This window comes from Pezoporus flaviventris, unplaced genomic scaffold (genome assembly GCF_033815535.1).
Source record: "Pezoporus flaviventris isolate CSIRO_AGI_PZ_B2104156 unplaced genomic scaffold, CSIRO_AGI_Pfla_v1 ptg000083l, whole genome shotgun sequence".
NCBI classification, from domain to species: domain Eukaryota; kingdom Metazoa; phylum Chordata; class Aves; order Psittaciformes; family Psittacidae; genus Pezoporus; species Pezoporus flaviventris.
The window spans coordinates 13,712,501-13,734,304 of record NW_026892631.1 but is presented as its reverse complement, the minus strand read 5'-3'; the positions used below and the strand labels follow the sequence as shown (position 1 = coordinate 13,734,304).

At 46.5% G+C, this 21,804-nt stretch overlaps 1 protein-coding gene across 4 annotated transcripts in view; it reads right to left on the bottom strand.

Annotated features, from left to right (window-relative positions):
- Positions 1-607: 607 nt before the first annotated feature.
- The window catches only part of PACC1 (proton activated chloride channel 1), a 179,242-nt gene continuing 158,045 nt past the window's right edge, over positions 608-21,804 (bottom strand). Inside the window, exons 2-9 of one of the 4 annotated variants that reach the window (XM_061475458.1) lie at positions 20,360-20,399; positions 16,359-16,455; positions 14,655-14,864; positions 13,057-13,211; positions 11,431-11,573; positions 4,983-5,127; positions 4,220-4,324; positions 608-769 (exon numbers count right to left, since the gene is read on the bottom strand). In XM_061475458.1, coding sequence (XP_061331442.1) covers positions 608-769; positions 4,220-4,324; positions 4,983-5,127; positions 11,431-11,573; positions 13,057-13,211; positions 14,655-14,864; positions 16,359-16,455; positions 20,360-20,395 — 1,053 coding nt within the window. In that variant the 5' untranslated portion in view covers positions 20,396-20,399. Of the gene's footprint in view, positions 770-4,219; positions 4,325-4,982; positions 5,128-11,430; positions 11,574-13,056; positions 13,212-14,654; positions 14,865-16,358; positions 16,519-20,359; positions 20,444-21,804 lie in introns of those variants that run through there. The other 3 variants (XM_061475459.1, XM_061475457.1, XM_061475460.1) reach the window with 3 other exon arrangements.

The window sequence follows — 21,804 nt, the reverse complement described above, 5'->3', positions numbered from 1 at the left end:
TTGTTCCTCACCTCATCCTTGTGCAGGATTGCTCCTGCCTGATCCAGCGGTGAAGCTGAAAGTGAGAGCGGGTGCTTCCAAAGAACGTACACAGCAATGTGTTGGAAGTATGGTTTAATATTAAAGTCACTCAAAATCCAAACCACCGTGTCATAGAATTCCAGTGTATTTTGTTACAATGCACACTTTGGGGAGGGGAGGACAGACTCCTGTTGAGTGCTTTACCTTCCGCTGCTCCTGGTCCCAGCAGTAACTGAGGGGAGCACCTGTGGAACCCAGCTCCTGCAGCACCTGAATGCTCCCCGGTGCTGAGCAGCATTCAAACACTACCCCTCTTCTGAAACCTCAGCCACTGGAGAGTTGATGTTCTCCCCATGGCTGAATTCTCTCCTGTCCCCCAGGTCCCCCGTAGCGTGAGGTACACTTGTTAAAGGACAAGAAAAGCGTGAGTTGGTTAGACCTGTCTGAGAGTGAAGCTCCTTTCTGAAGTCCAAGGCTGCTTGTCCAGCTGTGGCTTGTCTGGAAGCAAACATACATCCCTGTTCTGTGCCTGTCAGTGCTGACGGAAGCTTATTCCAGTTATTGTCTATCCCCTCTGCTGTGAGGCTCAGTTTATGTGGTTCCTCGCTTGATGGCTCCTCTTCAGATGTCTCTTGCGGATTTTGATCATCCACTTGACACTTAACTTTGCAAAGTCTGCAGCCTTGAACAGAGCGAGGAAGATGCCGCAGAGGAGAGCAATCATGTTCCATGGGTTTGCTGTGACAATCTGGAAGAGATGAATCAGTGTTTGGAGGCAGGGATGGAGGGCACTGTAGAGTGTCAAGGATTGCAGGCAGTGTCCTGATGAAGTCACTGAAAGACTGACTGTAACTGAGTCAAAAAGAAAGAGGTGAAGGGATGTGAGGTGAAGGATGGATGGATGGACTGACTGTAACTGAGTCACAAAAGGGGGATTGGATGGATGGATGGATGGATGGATGGATGGATGGATGGATGGATGGATGGATGGATGGATGGATGGATGGATGGATGGATGGATGGATGGATGGATGGATGGATGGATGGATGGATGGATGGATGGATGGATGGATGGATGGATGGATGGATGGATGGATGGATGGATGGATGGATGGATGGATGGATGGATGGATGGATGGATGGATGGATGGATGGATGGATGGATGGATGGATGGATGGATGGATGGATGGATGGATGGATGGATGGATGGATGGATGGATGGATGGATGGATGGATGGATGGATGGATGGATGGATGGATGGATGGATGGATGGATGGATGGATGGATGGATGGATGGATGGATGGATGGATGGATGGATGGATGGATGGATGGATGGATGGATGGATGGATGGATGGATGGATGGATGGATGGATGGATGGATGGATGGATGGATGGATGGATGGATGGATGGATGGATGGATGGATGGATGGATGGATGGATGGATGGATGGATGGATGGATGGATGGATGGATGGATGGATGGATGGATGGATGGATGGATGGATGGATGGATGGATGGATGGATGGATGGATGGATGGATGGATGGATGGATGGATGGATGGATGGATGGATGGATGGATGGATGGATGGATGGATGGATGGATGGATGGATGGATGGATGGATGGATGGATGGATGGATGGATGGATGGATGGATGGATGGATGGATGGATGGATGGATGGATGGATGGATGGATGGATGGATGGATGGATGGATGGATGGATGGATGGATGGATGGATGGATGGATGGATGGATGGATGGATGGATGGATGGATGGATGGATGGATGGATGGATGGATGGATGGATGGATGGATGGATGGATGGATGGATGGATGGATGGATGGATGGATGGATGGATGGATGGATGGATGGATGGATGGATGGATGGATGGATGGATGGATGGATGGATGGATGGATGGATGGATGGATGGATGGATGGATGGATGGATGGATGGATGGATGGATGGATGGATGGATGGATGGATGGATGGATGGATGGATGGATGGATGGATGGATGGATGGATGGATGGATGGATGGATGGATGGATGGATGGATGGATGGATGGATGGATGGATGGATGGATGGATGGATGGATGGATGGATGGATGGATGGATGGATGGATGGATGGATGGATGGATGGATGGATGGATGGATGGATGGATGGATGGATGGATGGATGGATGGATGGATGGATGGATGGATGGATGGATGGATGGATGGATGGATGGATGGATGGATGGATGGATGGATGGATGGATGGATGGATGGATGGATGGATGGATGGATGGATGGATGGATGGATGGATGGATGGATGGATGGATGGATGGATGGATGGATGGATGGATGGATGGATGGATGGATGGATGGATGGATGGATGGATGGATGGATGGATGGATGGATGGATGGATGGATGGATGGATGGATGGATGGATGGATGGATGGATGGATGGATGGATGGATGGATGGATGGATGGATGGATGGATGGATGGATGGATGGATGGATGGATGGATGGATGGATGGATGGATGGATGGATGGATGGATGGATGGATGGATGGATGGATGGATGGATGGATGGATGGATGGATGGATGGATGGATGGATGGATGGATGGATGGATGGATGGATGGATGGATGGATGGATGGATGGATGGATGGATGGATGGATGGATGGATGGATGGATGGATGGATGGATGGATGGATGGATGGATGGATGGATGGATGGATGGATGGATGGATGGATGGATGGATGGATGGATGGATGGATGGATGGATGGATGGATGGATGGATGGATGGATGGATGGATGGATGGATGGATGGATGGATGGATGGATGGATGGATGGATGGATGGATGGATGGATGGATGGATGGATGGATGGATGGATGGATGGATGGATGGATGGATGGATGGATGGATGGATGGATGGATGGATGGATGGATGGATGGATGGATGGATGGATGGATGGATGGATGGATGGATGGATGGATGGATGGATGGATGGATGGATGGATGGATGGATGGATGGATGGATGGATGGATGGATGGATGGATGGATGGATGGATGGATGGATGGATGGATGGATGGATGGATGGATGGATGGATGGATGGATGGATGGATGGATGGATGGATGGATGGATGGATGGATGGATGGATGGATGGATGGATGGATGGATGGATGGATGGATGGATGGATGGATGGATGGATGGATGGATGGATGGATGGATGGATGGATGGATGGATGGATGGATGGATGGATGGATGGATGGATGGATGGATGGATGGATGGATGGATGGATGGATGGATGGATGGATGGATGGATGGATGGATGGATGGATGGATGGATGGATGGATGGCTTGACCAGAACACGACTTCTGCCGAAAGCCAAACACATCACCACCACTATTCTTTCACTCCTACCTGCCCTGTCAGGGATTTCACTGCACCATAAAGATGCCATCTCACTGCCACCTCAGTGTTGGTTTGCGGGGAGTGGGGGGGAATCACCTGTCCTCTCCTTGTCAGGGGAATCACCTGTCCTGTTCTTGAAGATTCCCACCCAGGTCATCCAGTTATGGACTCTGGTTGACAGTTGACACCTGGGGCCATTTAAAACACAATGTATTGAGCAGGTTTCCTCTGCACACTTTGCCATTCTCTGTGGGGAAGGCAAAGCATCTGACCTCACCCTCAAAACCAGGACAAGATGTAGCTCACGTACTTCAGGCACACACACCACATTCAGTACCACATTCTAGTAACAAATACACGCTAGACCAGGCTGCTGCTGTTGTTCTGATGCAAGCCGAGGTTTCTTGCTTGTCAATTGGTCAAAGTCATTATATCAGTTTATTCAAGCACACTTCTTTAAGCAAAAATGTTCAGGCTTGACCTGAAGCTACCCTTTGCTGTAAGACACAGACATGCTTTTTCCTTAGCCACATGTACCTCCAGCTGCAAACAGAACACTGAGTATCCTCAAGCCAAGGAATGGCATCAGATGGTCCTGACTTCTGTAGAACATGCATTACTGGATATAAGAAAGAGCCTCAATTCACATTTCAGCAGTAACCTCTCACTCTTCCTCTGAAGGAGGCCCCAGAGGCCTGTGCACACATAAACCATGAGCGTGGACACTCAGACAGCGGTTCAAGAAGGGACTTTAGAGTGTTACTCACATCTTGCACAGTCTGTATGAACGGATCTTTCCATTCGAATACCACAAAAAACAGCTGATCGCTTCTGGGTTTAGTTCCCTGGTCAATGTAGTTCACCACGCTGGTCTGGGCAGAGGGGAAAAGAGGAAACAAAGGTGCAGGTTACCTGATGCAGCGGTGCAATGAGTGCTGTGCAACAGAAAAGGCTTGGAAGAAGGTGAGAAGAGCAGACTGCTCTTCTGGTTTAGCCTTCCTCTATGTGGAACAGCGGGCTCCCCAAGTTTGGGAACAGATGTTTCTTCCACCTCTTGGTCAAACTCTTTTCCTATTTCTCAGCACTGTAACTTACCACTGTAACTCTTAGAGCACATAGGAGCTTTACCACCTTCTGTTTTCTGGTCCAACCCCTTTGCTGCAGCTCTACCCTGTATTTCTACAGCTCATCACCTATTTCCTGAGGTGTTTCACAAAGCCACATCAAGAGCCAAAAACACCAAGACATTGAGGCTTTTACAGAACCTCTCCGTGTTAAGAATGCAAGTAACTGTACAGCCAAACCTGCTCCCTGCTGCAAGGTGGAATGGATGCAGTGAAACAAAACCCAAGCTCCTGATGCTTCACTTAACCGGCCAACCCACCCTTCCTCCAACTCACATTGCTGTTTGCCCCAAGAACTGGTTCAGTTGGCCAGTTAGCATTGAAATCGTTGCAGTCACTAGTTCATAGCAAACTAAGATGTCCCAAAACACTCCTTCCGAGTGGTTGGCTGGGTTGTTTTTTTTACCTCTTGTTTGAATTCAACAGTCTCACTGCCATCTTCTTCTTTTGTTTTCACCAAGGACATCTTGACCCAAGTTCGAAAGCCTCCGGAAAACTTCCAGCTGGAATATGAACTTTCACAGTCCTTCATGAATTCTGCTTTTTCTGGACTAAAGGAAAAAGACCATTACTTCACTGGCCAAGCATGGGAGGTCCTGCTGCAGGCAGGAGAATGTCAGACTTACAGGCACTTCAAAGCATGTTCAAAACCCAATTGCTAAAACTCGGCATATCTAAACCACTGTGAGCACTGATGTGATCAGTGACAGCACCTGCACTTGGGTTCTTAACTGCAGAAGAACATGAGTTACCTCGTGCCCTATCATCACCATGGGGTTCTGCCTCATCCCAGGGGTTGTTCTGCCTTATAGGGGGGTTCATTCTGCTCATTCTCTGGGACAAAGAGCAGAGCCAAGACCCCAGGAACAACACACCCCAATGCAATAGGTGGAAGGAATTGCCTAGAGGCAGGGCAGGCTGCTTCCTCCCATTTCTGGGATGCAAATGAATGGGTGGCAATGCAGACATACTTAAAATACTTTGACATTTGTATTTGGTGTATTCCCATTATTTTGGTGTTATTTTTGCAATACCATGGCTGTTTTCCCAGTAGCCCCAGAACAGCAGGATTGCTTCGTGCCTTGTTTTTAAATACAGTGAGCATAAGCCATTTTAAGGCTTCCCTCATGCTGCAAGTGGCAAGGAGGTAGCTCCAAGGCATATCTGGTCTCCATCCTTCTCTATAAACTGCACAGGACACGGTGAATGACCCGTGCTGTTTACTTGGAGCTCCTCAGCACTGGGATTTCAGCCACTTTCACATCATCTCTATGAAATAAGACTGGCCCTGCAGCTGCTTTTCCAAGAAGGTTTCATTTGAAATGAAGGGGAAAACCACTGCAATGAGTCATGAACCATTAGAGCACAGAGTTGAGCTTTACTAAACATGGATTTCAGGCTGCAGAGATATATCAGCGTGCTCAAGACACGGGAAAGGGCTTTGACTCAGAGTAAATCCACCTTCCTAGGTGAAGAGTATAATTTGCTTCTACGACAGAAGGTCATAGAATCACAGACAGGTCTGGGCTGGAAAGAACCTTAAGATCATCCAGTTACAACCCCCTCCCCATGGGCAGGGACACCTTCCACTCGAGCGGGTTGCTCCAAGCCCCTGTGTCCAACCTGGCCCTGAGCACTGCCAGGGATGGGGCAGCCCCAGCTTCTCTGGGCACCCTGTGCCAGCGCCTCAGCACCCTCACAGGGAAGAGCTTCTGCCTTAGATCTAACCTGAACTTGCCCTGTTTCAGTTTGAAGCCATCACCCCTTGTCCTGTCGCTGCAGCCCCTGATGAAGAGTCCCTCTCCAGAATCCTTGTAGCCCCCTTTGGACACTGGAAGCTGCTCTGAGGTCTCCACGCAGCTTCTCTTCTCCAGGCTGAACAGCCTCAACGTTCTCAGCCTGTCTCCATGTGGGAAGTGCTGCAGCCCCTGAGCAACCTCGTGGCCTCCTCTGGACTTGCTCCAACAGCTCCGTGTCCTTCTTATGCTGAGGACACCAGCACTGCACACAGTGCTACAAGTGGGGTCTCACCAGGTGCATGACTGGGTCTGCTGGGAAATCAAAGCATTTTGGTCTTTCAGGGAAAAGATGGAAAGATGAAGAAAAGCCGAGCTAAAGCAGCAAGCTCTTGTCCCAGAGAACAGATCTGTCCTGTCCTAGCACTGACTGGATTTTTACATCTCTGAGTTGTGTGTTTGAAGGCCTGGCTGCAGAGCAATAGCTTTGCTAGATTTTGCCTTCCTATGAACGTGTGCGTGTTCAACTATTCAGCCCGAGCAGAATACCCATCAGCATGTATTCTTTTTATCAGTGTGCACTATTGCTGCCTTGCAGACAAGGCATCTTGGTTTGCAGGAACAAACGGAACCCTGATCCCAGAAACTAAGGAAAAAGAAAAAAGACAGGAGAAGTAAAAATTCTGCATACAAACAGAAAGGAGAAGACTTCCTGGAAAGAAAAACTAAGATGCTTTGCCCATCAAGGCAGATGATATCCCAAGAGTGACTGTCCAAGTCAGCACTGTCTTTATATCTTTGTAACATTAGGTGCTTGTTTAGTGATCCCAACAGGATGGCAGGGCACCACAAGAAAGACGTGGGCAAAGCTAAAGTGAAAGCCCACTGCTCCTCACCATGCAAACCAATGACACAGGAAGATCTAATGTGACACTGATTTCTTCCCCCTGGGCTACGTGTATGGGTACAGCAGCAGCTGATGGGACAGAAGGAAGGGCAAAGCTTTGCCACTCAGGGGAACATACAGAATTAGCACCCTGCCAGCCAGTCATATGCCTAATGCCTGACTAAATACGGCACCCTAGAAAAGCTTTCCAAACCAACATGGAAAATTGAGGCAGGAAGTTACAACACAGAGTTGAAGGTTACAGCCACAACTTCAATGGTAGGCAGACAGCAGCAGTATACTTTGCCTTCAACTGTAATTGTAGGCTTGAAAAAGAAAGATTAATAATATCTTAGGAGAAGCTGTGGAGGAATGATCTCAGATGGGATCTCTTTGCGAGTGCCCATAATCCAGACCACTGCCAGAGTCAAAAGAGAGGCAAAAGCTTTGCATAAGTGATAGCAGAGGGCAAATAACACAGCTTAAACCCCAGACACATTAAATGAACATGATATAGGCACTTTAACCTGAAGATCAATTCTCCAGGCAGCTTCTTTTTACTCCTTTGCCCCAAAGACAACCTGCAGAGGCTGCACGTTTGTTTGTTGCATTCAGTAAGTTCTCTCTTACATGATCCTTTACATGAACGGAATACCCTGCACCAGGCTTCCCTGGGGCATTAACTGCACCTCAAAACCATGCCAGAATTCCCACATCACAGCAGGGAAAGGGACATGCACAAGGCCACTGCCTCACTCAGCCTACGCTCCCTGGTAACCACTGCCCATTGCGGACCGGTAACATCAGACCATGACAGATGGGATCTGTCCCAAAGGTGGAAGTCACGATCCCAGTTCTGGACTGGGGTGTAGCGCTGCAGTGCATCTTTCTCACACCGATCTCTATGGACCAACCCACGGGAGCCAGAGGCAGCTTAGGACACCCCACCAGCAGATTCCAAAGCACCAGCAAGAGCTAAACCCACAGACGAGTCAAATCCAGTTTGTGTTTATTGCCTTTGCTTTTCCCTAGGCTGAGAAGCCCTCAGCCAGCCATGGGGTCTAATGTAGGTTCTGATGGTACAGGACCAAAAGTTTTGGCCCTTCTATATTGTAACTTATTTCTCTGCACACAGCAATCCAGACCACAGACATGAACACGGAGCTTTGTTTCAACCCTTAAATAATCTCTGATCTGTTCAGACTGGTATTCACCATTTTACATGACCACAAGTTATTTTACAGGCTGTGCTAACAATAGTTTTGTCAGTAATGCGCTCAGAGAATTTTCCTCTTAAACCCATGCATTATACTAATGACAGTTCAGAAAAGGAACTTGTATTTTTAGCTACACTTTTTAGGGTTTCATTATTTCCTTCCCTCCAATTAATATGGTAAAGACAAGAGCTGCTGCTGGCTTAAAAACAGAAAGGAGAAGAAAGAAGCCAGTGGCTATATCCCTCCAACTCACAGGCCAACAATAGCACACAGTTCAGTGGTGTTCTGTGAAGGCCAGAACAAAACTAGCAGGCAGTGCCAGATTCACTGTAGTCTGTCCATCCAATTCTAACAGAAGACAATAAAACCCTTGACAGAAACAACTGGACCTTACTTGAGCCCTCATCGCTTGCTGTGCTTCAGAAAACAAAGATACAAATCTCTAGATGCCGTTTTTATTACTGCTTATGGCTGATGCTTGCAGCAGCCTTCACTCATGTGATTATTGCTATATAAAGCAAAGCAAGCTGCATGTAGTATTGTCTACACACACTGTGGTGTAGGTACAGCAAGACTCTTCTCACCAGTTTCAAGGGGGTTTGTATTGTGATTTAAGATGATGGAATCCCTGCACATACATTTTACAGCAGTCTGCCTGTCCAGCCCAACCTAAGTCCTTTGCAGCCCTGGCAAAAAGCTGTCGTGATGATAACGCAGGAGTTTTATAGCATGTATCTCAGCATCTTTAATAGCACTTTACATGAATTGCTGGACACAGTGCTAAGAATATTCTCACATAACCGGGGGGTGAGACACCTGCTCTGGAAAAAGTAGTCAACAGTAACCAGTAACTGAAGTTTTCAAGGCAGTATGGAAGGACACACAACAGCTCCTACATGCATCTTAGACTTTTCTCTTCTGCTAGAAGCTGGACAGGATGAGTACATTCCACTTATGCATCTGGTTTCAATTCAGAGTCAGGAGTAAAGGCAAACTTTCAACCTGACCTGCGCCTGTCCAGCTCCTGCCCTGGGATGCCACTCAGCAATATCCAATACTGAGCAAGACAAGCCACACAATTTGCACCAAGATTTGAAGGATGCTATAAAAGAGACCCTGCTGGCCTCCTGTGCACAACTGGTTCTCTTAACTGCATTTCACCTAGACATACAGAGCATTTACCACTAGGTTTAAAGGCCTACGTACCTTTGCTCAGTTTACCATTATCTGGGTCAGTTCAAAACCAGTTTCAACTCACATTCCTAACGCTTGCTACAAACAGGCACAAAGGATGTATCCTCCAATAGGCACCACCATTTCCTTCTCCCAGGCAGTTTACAGGCAGCTCTTACCAATTCACCTACACTGGCATAAACACAGCCTTGAAGCTAGGACTCTGCTGGACTGCTTACTGCTGTTTTGCATGTCCATCCTGTCTGTGCAGAACATGTGGCACAGGTGTTTGGGACAGCAGCATGCAGACTTGCAGCTTGCTTGCAGAAATACTGCCAGCTTAAATAGAACGTACATGTTTTAACTTGGGAAGAAGCAGCTCTTTAAAACGGCTTAGGTGCAAACTGATACAATGAGCACAGAAACAGGGCTTCCAAGACTTGGTTGTATGCACAGACCAAGCTGGGTCTTGGCAAGCTGACTCATTCTGCAAAGAGCCAAGAACCAGATGCAACACAACTGTGCCTTCTGTTCTGTGTTTCATGGGGTTGTGTCTCAGTGCTTGCGTCCTGCAGTATAGAAAGAGCTGTGCATCTAGCCATACATACCACTAACTGCAGCACAGGCCACAAAACCTGAGAAAAAACAACACAAGAAGAACAGGTCGCACCTTTTACATCACTACTCTTAACTGGTATTTTTTCACCCACCTTTTACATCACTACTCTTAACTGGTATTTTTTCACCCTAAAACATCAATGCTTAAAATACCTGGAACATTAGCATTATATAAGGTGGTTTAGTACAGTTATAGAAAGTATTTAATGACTTAAGAGCTCTCCTTCACCGAAATAAGAATGCCTTGTAAAAAGCAAATTCATATAATTGGTTTCTGGCCACCCAGAGCTACTGTGACTGAACACTTCCAGTCTTTGCTCCATCTGAAACGCACCAGTACCATCATGTCCAAGACTCCAAAAACGCTTTTTTTACATTAAAATCTGCTAGTTCTCTTCCTCTCCTCACCTGATTCTGTTCTGCTTATGGCCTTTATTCCCTGTCCCTTTTTCACTGACCATCTGAATACTACCAAGTTAAGGCTTTCTATTAGGTCTCACTGTGACTAAGATCTTGACTAGCTTTTAATCTGCATTACAGAGAGAACAGCCCTTAACTATTTAATTTTTGCTTTAATTTAAATTCAAGTATGAAACTGACTCTCACAAAGCGTGTAAAAAGTGTGGGGCTTTCAAGAAAGGTCAAGACGGGATTTGAGTGGAGACCTCAGAGCAACTTCCAGTGTCTGAAGGGGGCTAGAAGGATGCTGGAGAGGGAATCTTCATCAGGGACTGCAGCGACAGGACAAGGGGTGATGGCTTCAAACTGAAACAGGGCAAGTTCAGGTTAGATCTAAGGCAGAAGTTCTCCCCTGTGAAAGTGGTGAGACTTGGAGAGCCTTGGGTGACAGCGTTTAGTGTGTGGTGCCCCTGCCCATGGCAGCGGGTTGGAACTGGGTGATCTTAAGTTGCTTTCCAACCCAAACTACTGTATGATTCTATGATTCCACTCCTGCTAAAATGAGAAGATGGATCTGTCACTCCAATGGCATCAATGCCAAACCAATAAAAAGCAAATTTGAAACCACACCTATGCAATTATCACATTCTGTAGAATCTTACAAAAACCTTGTAACGCAGAACAATACAGCCAAGCTTCCAGAGAAGTCACAACAAATCCATCTAGGGATCTGATCTCTGTCTGATTTGAGCTAAAAAGGCCCTGCTTTTACTAGTTTTGTTGCAGCTAGTTTAATGCAGTTAACAGGCTCAGCCCTTCACATACCTGTTGATGAACTCTTCGAAAGAAGAGAACAGAAGGTAGTCAATGGCACTAAAATCCTGGTCTGTTCCATTTAAATGAAACTGCAAAAACACCAGTTCCTTTTTCTTCACATCACGAGGGCCTTGAACAACCAAAGCATACTTCTGTAAGCAAACAGAGAGGTGGTGAGAGTACCAAAGGAATCCTCATGTCCTGTTCATGAATTTGCCATCTGTCACTAATACTGTATAGAGATCTAACACACATTGAGATTTTCTTGGCTGCTACTAAGTATGCCCCTACTACAACACTTAAGAATGCCAGTTGGATCCCTCCTTTCAGTTTAAGGATAAAGCCTTTACATCACCATTTAGTGTTTTCCTAAGAAATCAGCTTTAGTTTGTATCAGAGTCCTTTGAATTCATGTGGAACCTGCATTCTGCAGGACAATCCAAGCTGTTTAGAGCAGTAAAGTCTACAGACTTTCAGCTCTTGACATGAAACAAGTCAATGTGGAGTCTAGTGTTGAGAAGAACATCAGGCTTCTGATGTGAAATGGAGGAACAGTTTCGCAGCCCCCAGCACCTCAAGTAAGCTGCCAAAAGGAAAAAAAACCACAACAACAAATGCTGGCAGGCAAAATACAACTTAATGTAGTGCAGGCATCATATCAAACAGCAAGCTGCTGCTTGCAAAAGGACTTAAGACAGTGTGAACAGGACTCTATGTGGTTCAGAGGTCTCTGCCTCCAGTGTCTCTCCATTCCTCTGCAGGACTAGAGCTTATTGGATGAGCAAGCTCCTACATGAATGTACCACACAGCACAAAATGCAGGTCCTTCATTTGCTAAAACATGCAAAAAGAGCATGTGAGTGGCAGAAATTAGACTTGCACCTAGAGTATTACTTTCACATACACTAAGGAGCCGCTTCCCTTAAGAAAGAAACGGTGACTAGACAAAAGGCAAAACATGAAGAGGAAATAGCTGACTAAATGGGTACCTACAGAATTTGCTTGTTCACACTTAGTTGCCTTCAAAAAAACCTGAGCAATTCATTTAGAAATGCATATTTAAGACTTCATTTTTTTCAGCATTTATTTATACAGAAGCTAGACTGCATTTTTAAGGGCGCTTTAAGACAGGCTGTCACTCAGTGTACCCATTTTATTGCCTCACGGCATTTCAGTGTAATGAAACGCTTGGTGCCCAGTTACAATTCTTCCAAATGTGACAAAAATAGTGCCTAATTCCCAGCAAACATACAAAAAGAGATAAGCTCTCCCGCTTTAAGAGAACAACTGCTCCTGCTTTCAATCAAAGCCAGATTTACTATATCAAGGAGCATGCTTGGCTGTTCATTTAGGAGAGGAATGAAGCGAGAGTTTCATTGTGAAAAATGACTTATTTTGTCCCATTCAGGCTTTCATGCTGCACACCCCCACTGACAGCTGATGTTCCATAACACACACACTGACTGGGGTCTTTTACATTTCTGAGAACAAAAGGACAGATGGCTTGAAAAAAAAGAAATAGAAGCAAGGATTTTTTGCAGCACTCAGTAAGTATTTTTACTTCCAAATATCATTAGGAGCAGAACACCCTCCCTCCCCCAAATGAGCTTTGTTGTATTGTATTATTATTATTACCATAGATTGATTAGTAAAAGGATCTGTGTAGTTGATTCTCCGAGTGGTGCAGTCAATGTCTCCTGGCTGACCTGGATTGATCAGAGGTGGAATGTGATCATAGTAATGATGCTTGCAGCTCAGCAGCTGAGCCTTGCCTGGATAAAAGGCAATACCTGTTTGGGGAGAGAAAGAAAAACATTCATATATACCATAAACCTACTACTTCAGACCAAAGTCTGCACACTTTAAGAACCTCAGTCACCTCAGCTGTAGAAGGCTAGCAAAACACAAGGCCCCAAACCAAAACTCCTTTTACACCACGTATGTCACATTTATTATTGGAAACAAGCTTGCCTGAAGATAATCTAGACCAACTACCAAAAAACCCCTGTGATTTGAAGTATTAGATGATTAACCCACCCAACCGAGGTGACCTGTCCGGCAGGGACCCCTGACAATACTTTTTGGATTTATATGCATGTTGCTCTATTGCCTTAAGTGACATTTGCTTCCCATTGCTGTATGAAAACCTCATATGAGGAAAAATCCAAAGGGGAAGTGGTGGCGACCCTGCTCTTACAGTTAGATCCTCATGGTCCGAATGCTGGATCTATTTACAGAGCTGAGCCTAACTGACTATATAGAAAAACAACTACAGGAATATGGCAACAACTCGAAACACCTTTCAGCCACAATTACACATGTAAAATGCGGTATCACTTCAAATGAATGTAATTTTTAAGCTGGAAACTGCCCTACGACTGTTTGAGCTGCACTTGCTACCACAGTAGCTACCACAGTAGCTCTATTTATGAATGGTTACTGGATAATTTAAAAAGATAATAACAATAGATAGCATTATTCCCAAATGCTTCTGTGGCGTAATCCCTCCTGCGAGCTGCAACCCAGTTTTCTGATGCCACACTGCATTTTGATGCCAACATTGTTCCCTGCAGTCACATCCCACTTGCACTGCCTACTGACGTAATACCAAGTTGTAAACAATGCACAACAGAAGCAGAAAGTGGCACTGTGGTTGTTTTGGGGTTGGTTTGAGAAATTCACCTTCTTTACTGTCAACAGCATCTCACTGTCCAGTGCAGCACCAAGTCATGATACACGTCCTATGTGCTACCCTGTTTGAACAATACAAGTCTGGGACTATTTCCATAAGGAATTACCTCCTTTCTCTAAAAGAAGACAAATTCTAGAGTCTGCAAACACTTTTTATCTATGAAATGTTGCCTAACACTCCACTCCAAAGAAGCAGTAAATGCTCTATCCCTGGCAGTGTTCAAGGTCACACTAGAAAGAGCCTTGGGCAACCTGGTCTAGTGTGAGGTGTCCCTGCCCATGGCAGGGGGTTGGAACTGGATGATCTTAAGGTCCTTTCCAACCCAAGCCATTCTACGATTCTATGAAAGCTCCCAAAATCTCCCATACAATATTAACATTTCAGTGCAAAGTCAACACAACAGAGATTAAAAAACACAGGGAAGTGAAAGACCTGGGTCAAAGCATTAGAACCACTCTGGAGAATCAACACCAAACATTTAAAGCCATCTAAGATAAATGTGAACATCGACTTAACCCATTTAGTTTGTTACCACTCTTACCAGGTGCATCATACAAGGACACTTCCTTGTAAGAGACAGACATCACTGGATGCTTGAGCTTCTCCCTGAAGTCACTGATGGTTTGATAGACAAGGAACACAGCTACAGCCATGAGCAGCAGATAAATAAACAGGAGAATTACTGAAAAAACATTCTTTAGGCAGGTCTTGCTGAAACGCAAAGAAGGGGCAGTGGTGCCCAGTTCACTATCTGGAACCAAACAGAATATGGATTAGGGCTTCAAAATACAGATACATGGGCTCAGTTTGTGAAGCATGAATTTAGAGATCAATCACACAAGGAAAGTAACCCTCAAAATTGGCTTGATTTAAAAAAAAACCCTACAACTATTACTGGTTTTGATGATGAGACAGACGCTTCCTTCTCAAGCATGAGCTATAGTCATCCACAGCTTGTGCCTCTTTTTCACTAGCTGAATTTGGCACTGTGCTTCAGGACACGGCAGGCAGGAAACAAGGGTTGTTTTCAAGAAGGATAACTCAGAAGCAAAGTTCAAAGTTCGTAAGGGGAAAAAAAAAGTCTGTTGATAGTCAATCTTTCCTCCTAGAAAAAGTAACTCCTTTTTCCCCCTCCCAGTCTGAAGTGACTCTTACACATGCAGTATATGCATCAACAGAGAGATTTAATATTGCAGTGCTATACCCACAGCTATGACCACAGAAGTCACTAGATATTTGTTACCCTCTAGTCCATAAGCTGTGTGTACTACAGGAAGTTTCACAGTCTCCTTGCCCTCCAAGCTTATTCTCTGAAGATCTTCACATTAGTTTCACTTCAACACAGACACTGCTTTCCCCATCCTCCTTGCATTCACTGTTTCTTTTGCCAACACTTTTAAGGAAAATGCTCATGTGCTCCTGATTTACACACCATGTTTTGACCGTAAGCATTAAAACATATAAAAGGAGATAAGTAGGCATATTTTATGCTGCCTCTTCTGTGTAGTGTAATTTAATGAGTCAGGCCCTGCCACATTCTGCCCTTCAACTGTAATAGCATGGTTTGGTGTTCGTTCTTTACCACAGCAAACACCAACCTTTTAGTAAATCCTACTGAACACATAACCTCTTACCATAGTCACATATGCATTCCCAAGAGATCACAGCCAAGGAAATTAGGACACTAATATGCAAAAAATTGCACTTTGGAAACAAGTATGTCTCCAGCAGCTGTAAAGCATTTAGACAATACTCACCTCAGCTTGCCTTATCTTAATGCCTACACCTGAGCTGCAGTCAGCCCACTTAGCACTGTCCTCACCCTCCAAAGCAGGTCTGAACAGTCTAACTAAAATCTGTGTAAAAGCACATCTGTTCAATATCACATCTTGCTCACGTGAACCTGGCACAGACTCTACTTGCAATCCACTGCAACTCAGGAAAGATACAGCATAAAGGAAGAAGACCTACCGAGCTAGCTCAGAACCAGATATGCTCAGTCTTCTTTGACTGAGCACAGTTCATGATGGAGAAGTGTTCTCACCTCAATCTTTGGAAAGCTCCTGGGCTTATTCCACAAATAAGTAATTTAGCAGTTTATTCCCCCAAATAAGTATTTTAGTGGCTTGTTTGCTTTCAGAAGTGCAATAAAAAAGATAAATACAACAAACCACAACCAAATCCATACACAGAAGCAGCTTATCAGGCACTTAAAATGGGTAATTTCTGACTCAGTAGATCTCACCTGGTAGAATAACAGAGCTGGCATCTTCATGCACTTCCATCTCTCCTTCTCTCTCATCTGTTGGGTTTTCAGATGCTCGCTCCACATCTTCACTCAGCTGTGTAGTTAAAACAGTGGTTCAATTTCCAAACATGCTCTCAACTCGTAATTGCTGGAATTTCTATGGTACAAATAAAAGAGGCTCCAACTAACCAAACACACAAGAACACGCCCCCAGTTCAAGAGCACCCAACATCTGCTCCACTTGTGAACTAGAGCCACATTTACATAGACCTACAGCTAAAAACGTAAGTGACTTGCTGCAAAAAGAGAACCGGCACATTAAATTTAACCTACTTCTACCCTGCCACTTCACCAATAACATCACCATTTCTTTCAAGATCAAAGCAATTGTTTCCCTGGCAGCTTCAGCTCACTTTAAACCCCAAATTAGGACAATGTCCTCTGAAATAAGCAGGAACTTCATCACTCAACAATGTAGTTTTAGGCATAGACAAACCACAGCACATACCAGCACACAAAGCATTAGCACATCTTAGGAAAGAGATGCAAAAAGAGCGAGTTGCATTTTGACAGGTATTAGGACAAGCAACTCAAATGCAGCCTCAGCCACACAGGTAGTGGGTCATTACAAGACAACAGTCGAACATCTCTACATTTCTGGTCCTTAGTTGAGCTCACTATACATATTATTAAATATTAGTGGTTATGCAACTAACTATTCTTACACTCCTTCCAAAACCAGATGTTTTCTTGTTTTGCTATTCAGATTTCTGGGCCCAAACTGCCAAGACGCTGCTGTCAAATGCAGCGGCTTGTCACATCAGAGAGGCACCACAGGAGATCGTGAAGCATTAGACTTTATATATATATGAAGTATCTCCTGTATGTTTTCCAAATCTCTTTTGTGGCAGGGACTGACAAACAAGTTACAGCAAGGCAAACCTTCCACATCATGTGCTGCACGGTAACTGTCCAAGATGTTTAGATTTGGATTTAGACTCAGCATCACCTACATCACTAGATAAGAAAGATTAGCTTTGTTCCCACTTCAAGGAAAACGGGGGCACAGTTGATGCAGCAGCCACACCGACTGCTATTAAATCTCACACCCCCAACTTACTCAACAGTAACGCACGTGTATCCATAAGGAAGTGCTTTTATTTCACCCAACTTCAATTCAGTATTGAAACCATCATTATTCCATTAACAAACCATCATTTGCACTTATTAGGAAAGAGTCCACTCCTTTTACGTCTTCGCAGTCTGATGTAAAGTCTCCATCACCTCCTGCTGGATTCCTGTGTTGATTTCCACCATCCAAAGCAAGTTGAAAGCAGTTACCCAGCTGTTTTTAAATGCTTTGTACATAAATAAGGCATGGTTTCCCATGTGTGAAGCATGGAGCAAACAGGTAACTAATAGGCTAAACTCATCTCACTTGCAGGACACTCAGTAGTGTCCAGTAGGAGATATTTTATGGAGATAAGTAAAAAAAGTAAGGAAAAATTAACATCCTGCTCCTTTCTGCAGAAACACACAAACCAGTTCTATTTGTTTACCTGACCCAAAATAAGCTATTCTGACACAAGAAGAATGATTCCTGAACCTCCTGTACTGGTTAGGCTGAATCACCAAACAAAGCAGTTCAAATTACACTCATGCAAATCCCTTACACACAGCTGATCCAAAAGGTTTGTAACATCAGTTATAAAGTCACTGCTGTTTCTCAGCTGACTCCACCACCTCTCTGGTTCAGTCACAGTTCCCAATGCACAGGCACCTCATCAACTGAGGGTATGTAGAGGATAAGTGAGTTCTGCTCAGGACAACAAGGAGATCCCAGCACCTGTTCAAACACCACAATGTGCCACATCTCTTATCCTCTTCAAGACGCAGAACAAAAACTCAGAAAAGCTAACCTTTCAGTATTCATTAGAAACGAACCAAAACCCTAACCAACATGCAACTATGGTTTCTTATCTCTCTTCACAGGGCAGACATGGTTTCATAAGCTTTTCGCACATAAAGCCAGGGGAAGAAAGCTAGTCAAAAGCAGGAGTGCCAACATTGCCTGATTCACAGTGAGGAGGTTCAGCTGATGTGTAAGACCTCTAAAACCAACTAATGCCACTGCAACACTGAACACCTGACTTGACAAGAAGTTGCACAAACCGGCTGAGGCCACCAGGAGCCTAGTGCTGCTCCTGGCTCAGCTACCATGTTCTAAGCAAACAGATGCCATAAGGCACACAGCAGCACAGACCTACAAACCTAATAGCTCACAGGCACACTCAGCTACAACCTCATAGCGACAGGAAGCACAGCATGACAGGTTCTTCACACTTGACAGAATCCCCACATCAAGGCAAAGAACATCAGTGAAGCTGGTATATGCCAGCAGTGCTCACCCTCACAGGCTAGCTCTTCCCACATCCTACTTTTGGCAAAGAGGTGAAGCATGGTGCAGAAGGAACACAAACTTGCAGGATAGTTAAACTTGCAATAGGATGCAGATATGATAGGATGTCAAGAGCAGGAAGGGCATGGAACAGACCTTTGTTCAGCATTCCTCTGGGCTCAGCACTTACAGCTGGAACAAAAGCAGGAGCCTGCCTGTGACCTGGCAGCTCCTTTTCATGGCTGCACATAGAAAAGCACTGAACAAAGAGAAGATCAGAAAAGGCAATTCCAGACATTTGAGCATCCCTGCTAGGGACAGGAGCATCACAGACCGGCCCAGATGCTGGAGAAGGGACGGAAACACAGCCACTGCACTTACACAGCATCTAGACTCGCGGCATAGCATCTGGGACAATCCCTAACATATGGAGCAGTGTCAGTCCTGGCTGATACACATGGTAGAAGTGTAGCATGCATAGCCACACTTTAGGCATCACCGTGACTTCATTAACCCTCTCAAGTACCTTCCCTACATGCAAGCTCTTACGTGAGTTAATTTCATCCTGATAACCATGGATAAAACCATCCTTCTGGATAAAACTCTTAAATAAAAGAACTTGTCCATACAGGTTTTTTTGCTGCTCCACTGATACATCACCTTCCAATGCCTTCTAGCCTCGCACAAAGACCGGAAGATGAAACTAAACAGACACTACTAAATTAAAAAAAGAACAAGGGGTGATGGGTTCAAACTGAAACAGGCCAAGTTCAGGTTAGATCTGAGGCAGAAGTTCTTCCCTGTGAGGGTGCTGAGGCGCTGGCACAGGGTGCCCAGAGAAGCTGCGGCTGCCCCATCCCTGGCAGTGTTCAAGGCCAGGTTGGACACAGGGGCTTGGAGCAACCTGCTCTAGTGGAAGGGGTCCCTGTCCGTGGCAGGGGTTGGAACTGGAGGAGCTTTAGGGTCACTTCAACCCAAACTATTCTGGGATTCCATGATTCTATATTAAAACAGAGCCCCAGACCACCCATCACATGCAGAGGAAGGCAAACATCTGCACTCGTTTCGCCTTCAAGATGCAAACAAAAGCGCTCTGCTGCAAGTCTCTATCGCTATGGAACTTGGCACCAACAGCTCGTATCCCTAGCACGAGCGATAGGAACGAGCCCGTACATTGATATGCAAACCACGGGCTGCCTCGGGCTCAGGAGGATAATGCGGCTTCAGTGGCGTGTGCGACAGCTCCGGTACCAAAGCGCTTCTCACGCCCGACAGACGCCCTCCTGGCCATGGAAACCCCATCGAGGGAGCCCACCGGCCGCTGTACCCAGCTCATGCTCTTAGAGAGCCGCTGCCTGTCGTTTTAACCACGCTGAAGGCTAAAACATGACAACGAGCGTGCCCGGAGCACCCGCCTCTTTCTGCGAGTGCCGGTGCAGTCACTGGGACTGCACCAGCCGGGGGACAGCACATCCCTCACCCCCCGAGCCCACAGCGACAGCGCTCGGCAAGCCCTGGGTAGGGTACTGCTGCCCAGAGGGGCTGCCCCGGCCCATTCCGTCGGGTCACCGGCCGCTAGCCCTGCCCCGGCCCCTCGTACCTCCTGGTAGGATGCGGAGATCTCGGGTCTCAGCATGGCATCGCCGGGTCGCGGCGGCAGCGCGGCCAGGCCGGGCCGGGCCGGACCATGCCACGCCAGGCCGAGCCGAGCCGCCCGGGCAGGGCCACGCAGGCGCCCGGACCCACCGCCCGCTCTCCGGCTGCTTCCCGCCCCGCGGCCTCGGCCTCGGCTCAGCGCCGCGGGAGCTGCTGGGAGGTGTAGTCCAACCGCGTTGATGGCCGCCTAGCTCTGCGGAGGGCCGGGCCATTCCTGCCCAGCTCCCTCGCCTTAGGCAGCGCAGAGCCGCCCAGTGCAGCGCGAGTGCTCCTCACCCGAGTAACCGGGGTTTGCAGGGTTTATAGTGAACGCTGTGAGACCCCCCCTGCAGCCCTGATCCAGCTCCGGGGCAACAGCACAAGAGGGACGTGGAGCTGCTGGAGCGAGCCCAGAGGAGGCCACGGAGATGCTGCGAGGGCTGGAGCAGCTCTGCTCTGGAGCCAGGCTGAGAGAGCTGGGCTGGGGCAGCCTGGACAAGAGAAGGGGAGGCCTTAGAGCAGCTCCAGTGCCTAAAGGGGTTCCAGGAAACCTGGAGAGGGGCTTTGGACAAGGGCCTGTAGGGACAGGACAAGGGGAATGGCTTTAACCTGCCAGAGGGGAGACCGAGATGAGCTCTTAGGCAGAAGCTCTTCCCTGTGAGGGTGCTGAGGCGCTGGCACAGGGTGCCCAGAGAAGCTGTGGCTGCCTCATCCCTGGCAGTGTTCAAGGCCAGGTTGGACACACAGGCTTGGAGCAACCTGCTCTAGTGGAAGGTGTCCCTGCCCGTGCCAAGGATTGGAACTGGATGAGCTTTAAGGTCCCTTCCAACCCAAATCAGGCTGTGATTTTCTCTGCTGAGGACACGGAAGTGCACTCTGTGGTGACAGGGAAAAGAGTCTCCACACCACACACTTCACAACGTGAATTGTCCTATGCAAGAATGAACTCGATGGAAAAAGCCATTTAAACCCTTCCTGCCAGCTCTCCCCAGGATGCACACAATTCATGGTTTTGTTCGTTTTTCACTGCTCAGGGCTGTTTGCAGAACACCAAACCAACGGACACACCTGGCAAGCAGACAGAGCTTCTGCAAGGCTCCTGTGAAGCCTCAACTGTGCTACACTAGCCCAGCAGTGGCAGCAATGGGGTGCTCTGTGAAGATAAAAGCCAAAACCACATGTGAGCTGACTCATGGGCCACCGATCCACAAATACCTACACAGCTATTTTTCCTTCCCAGCACAGAAGTAATTGGCAACGTTTCATCACTGGGAAAAGTATGCACAACATTTCTTGCATTGAGACACAACACTGTAGAGGAGCTGCTCAGACCTTTTCCCTATGCCTAAGACCCACACCTCTAAGTTAATAACTAAGGTTTGAAGTCTTTTGACAACAGCAATGCTAATA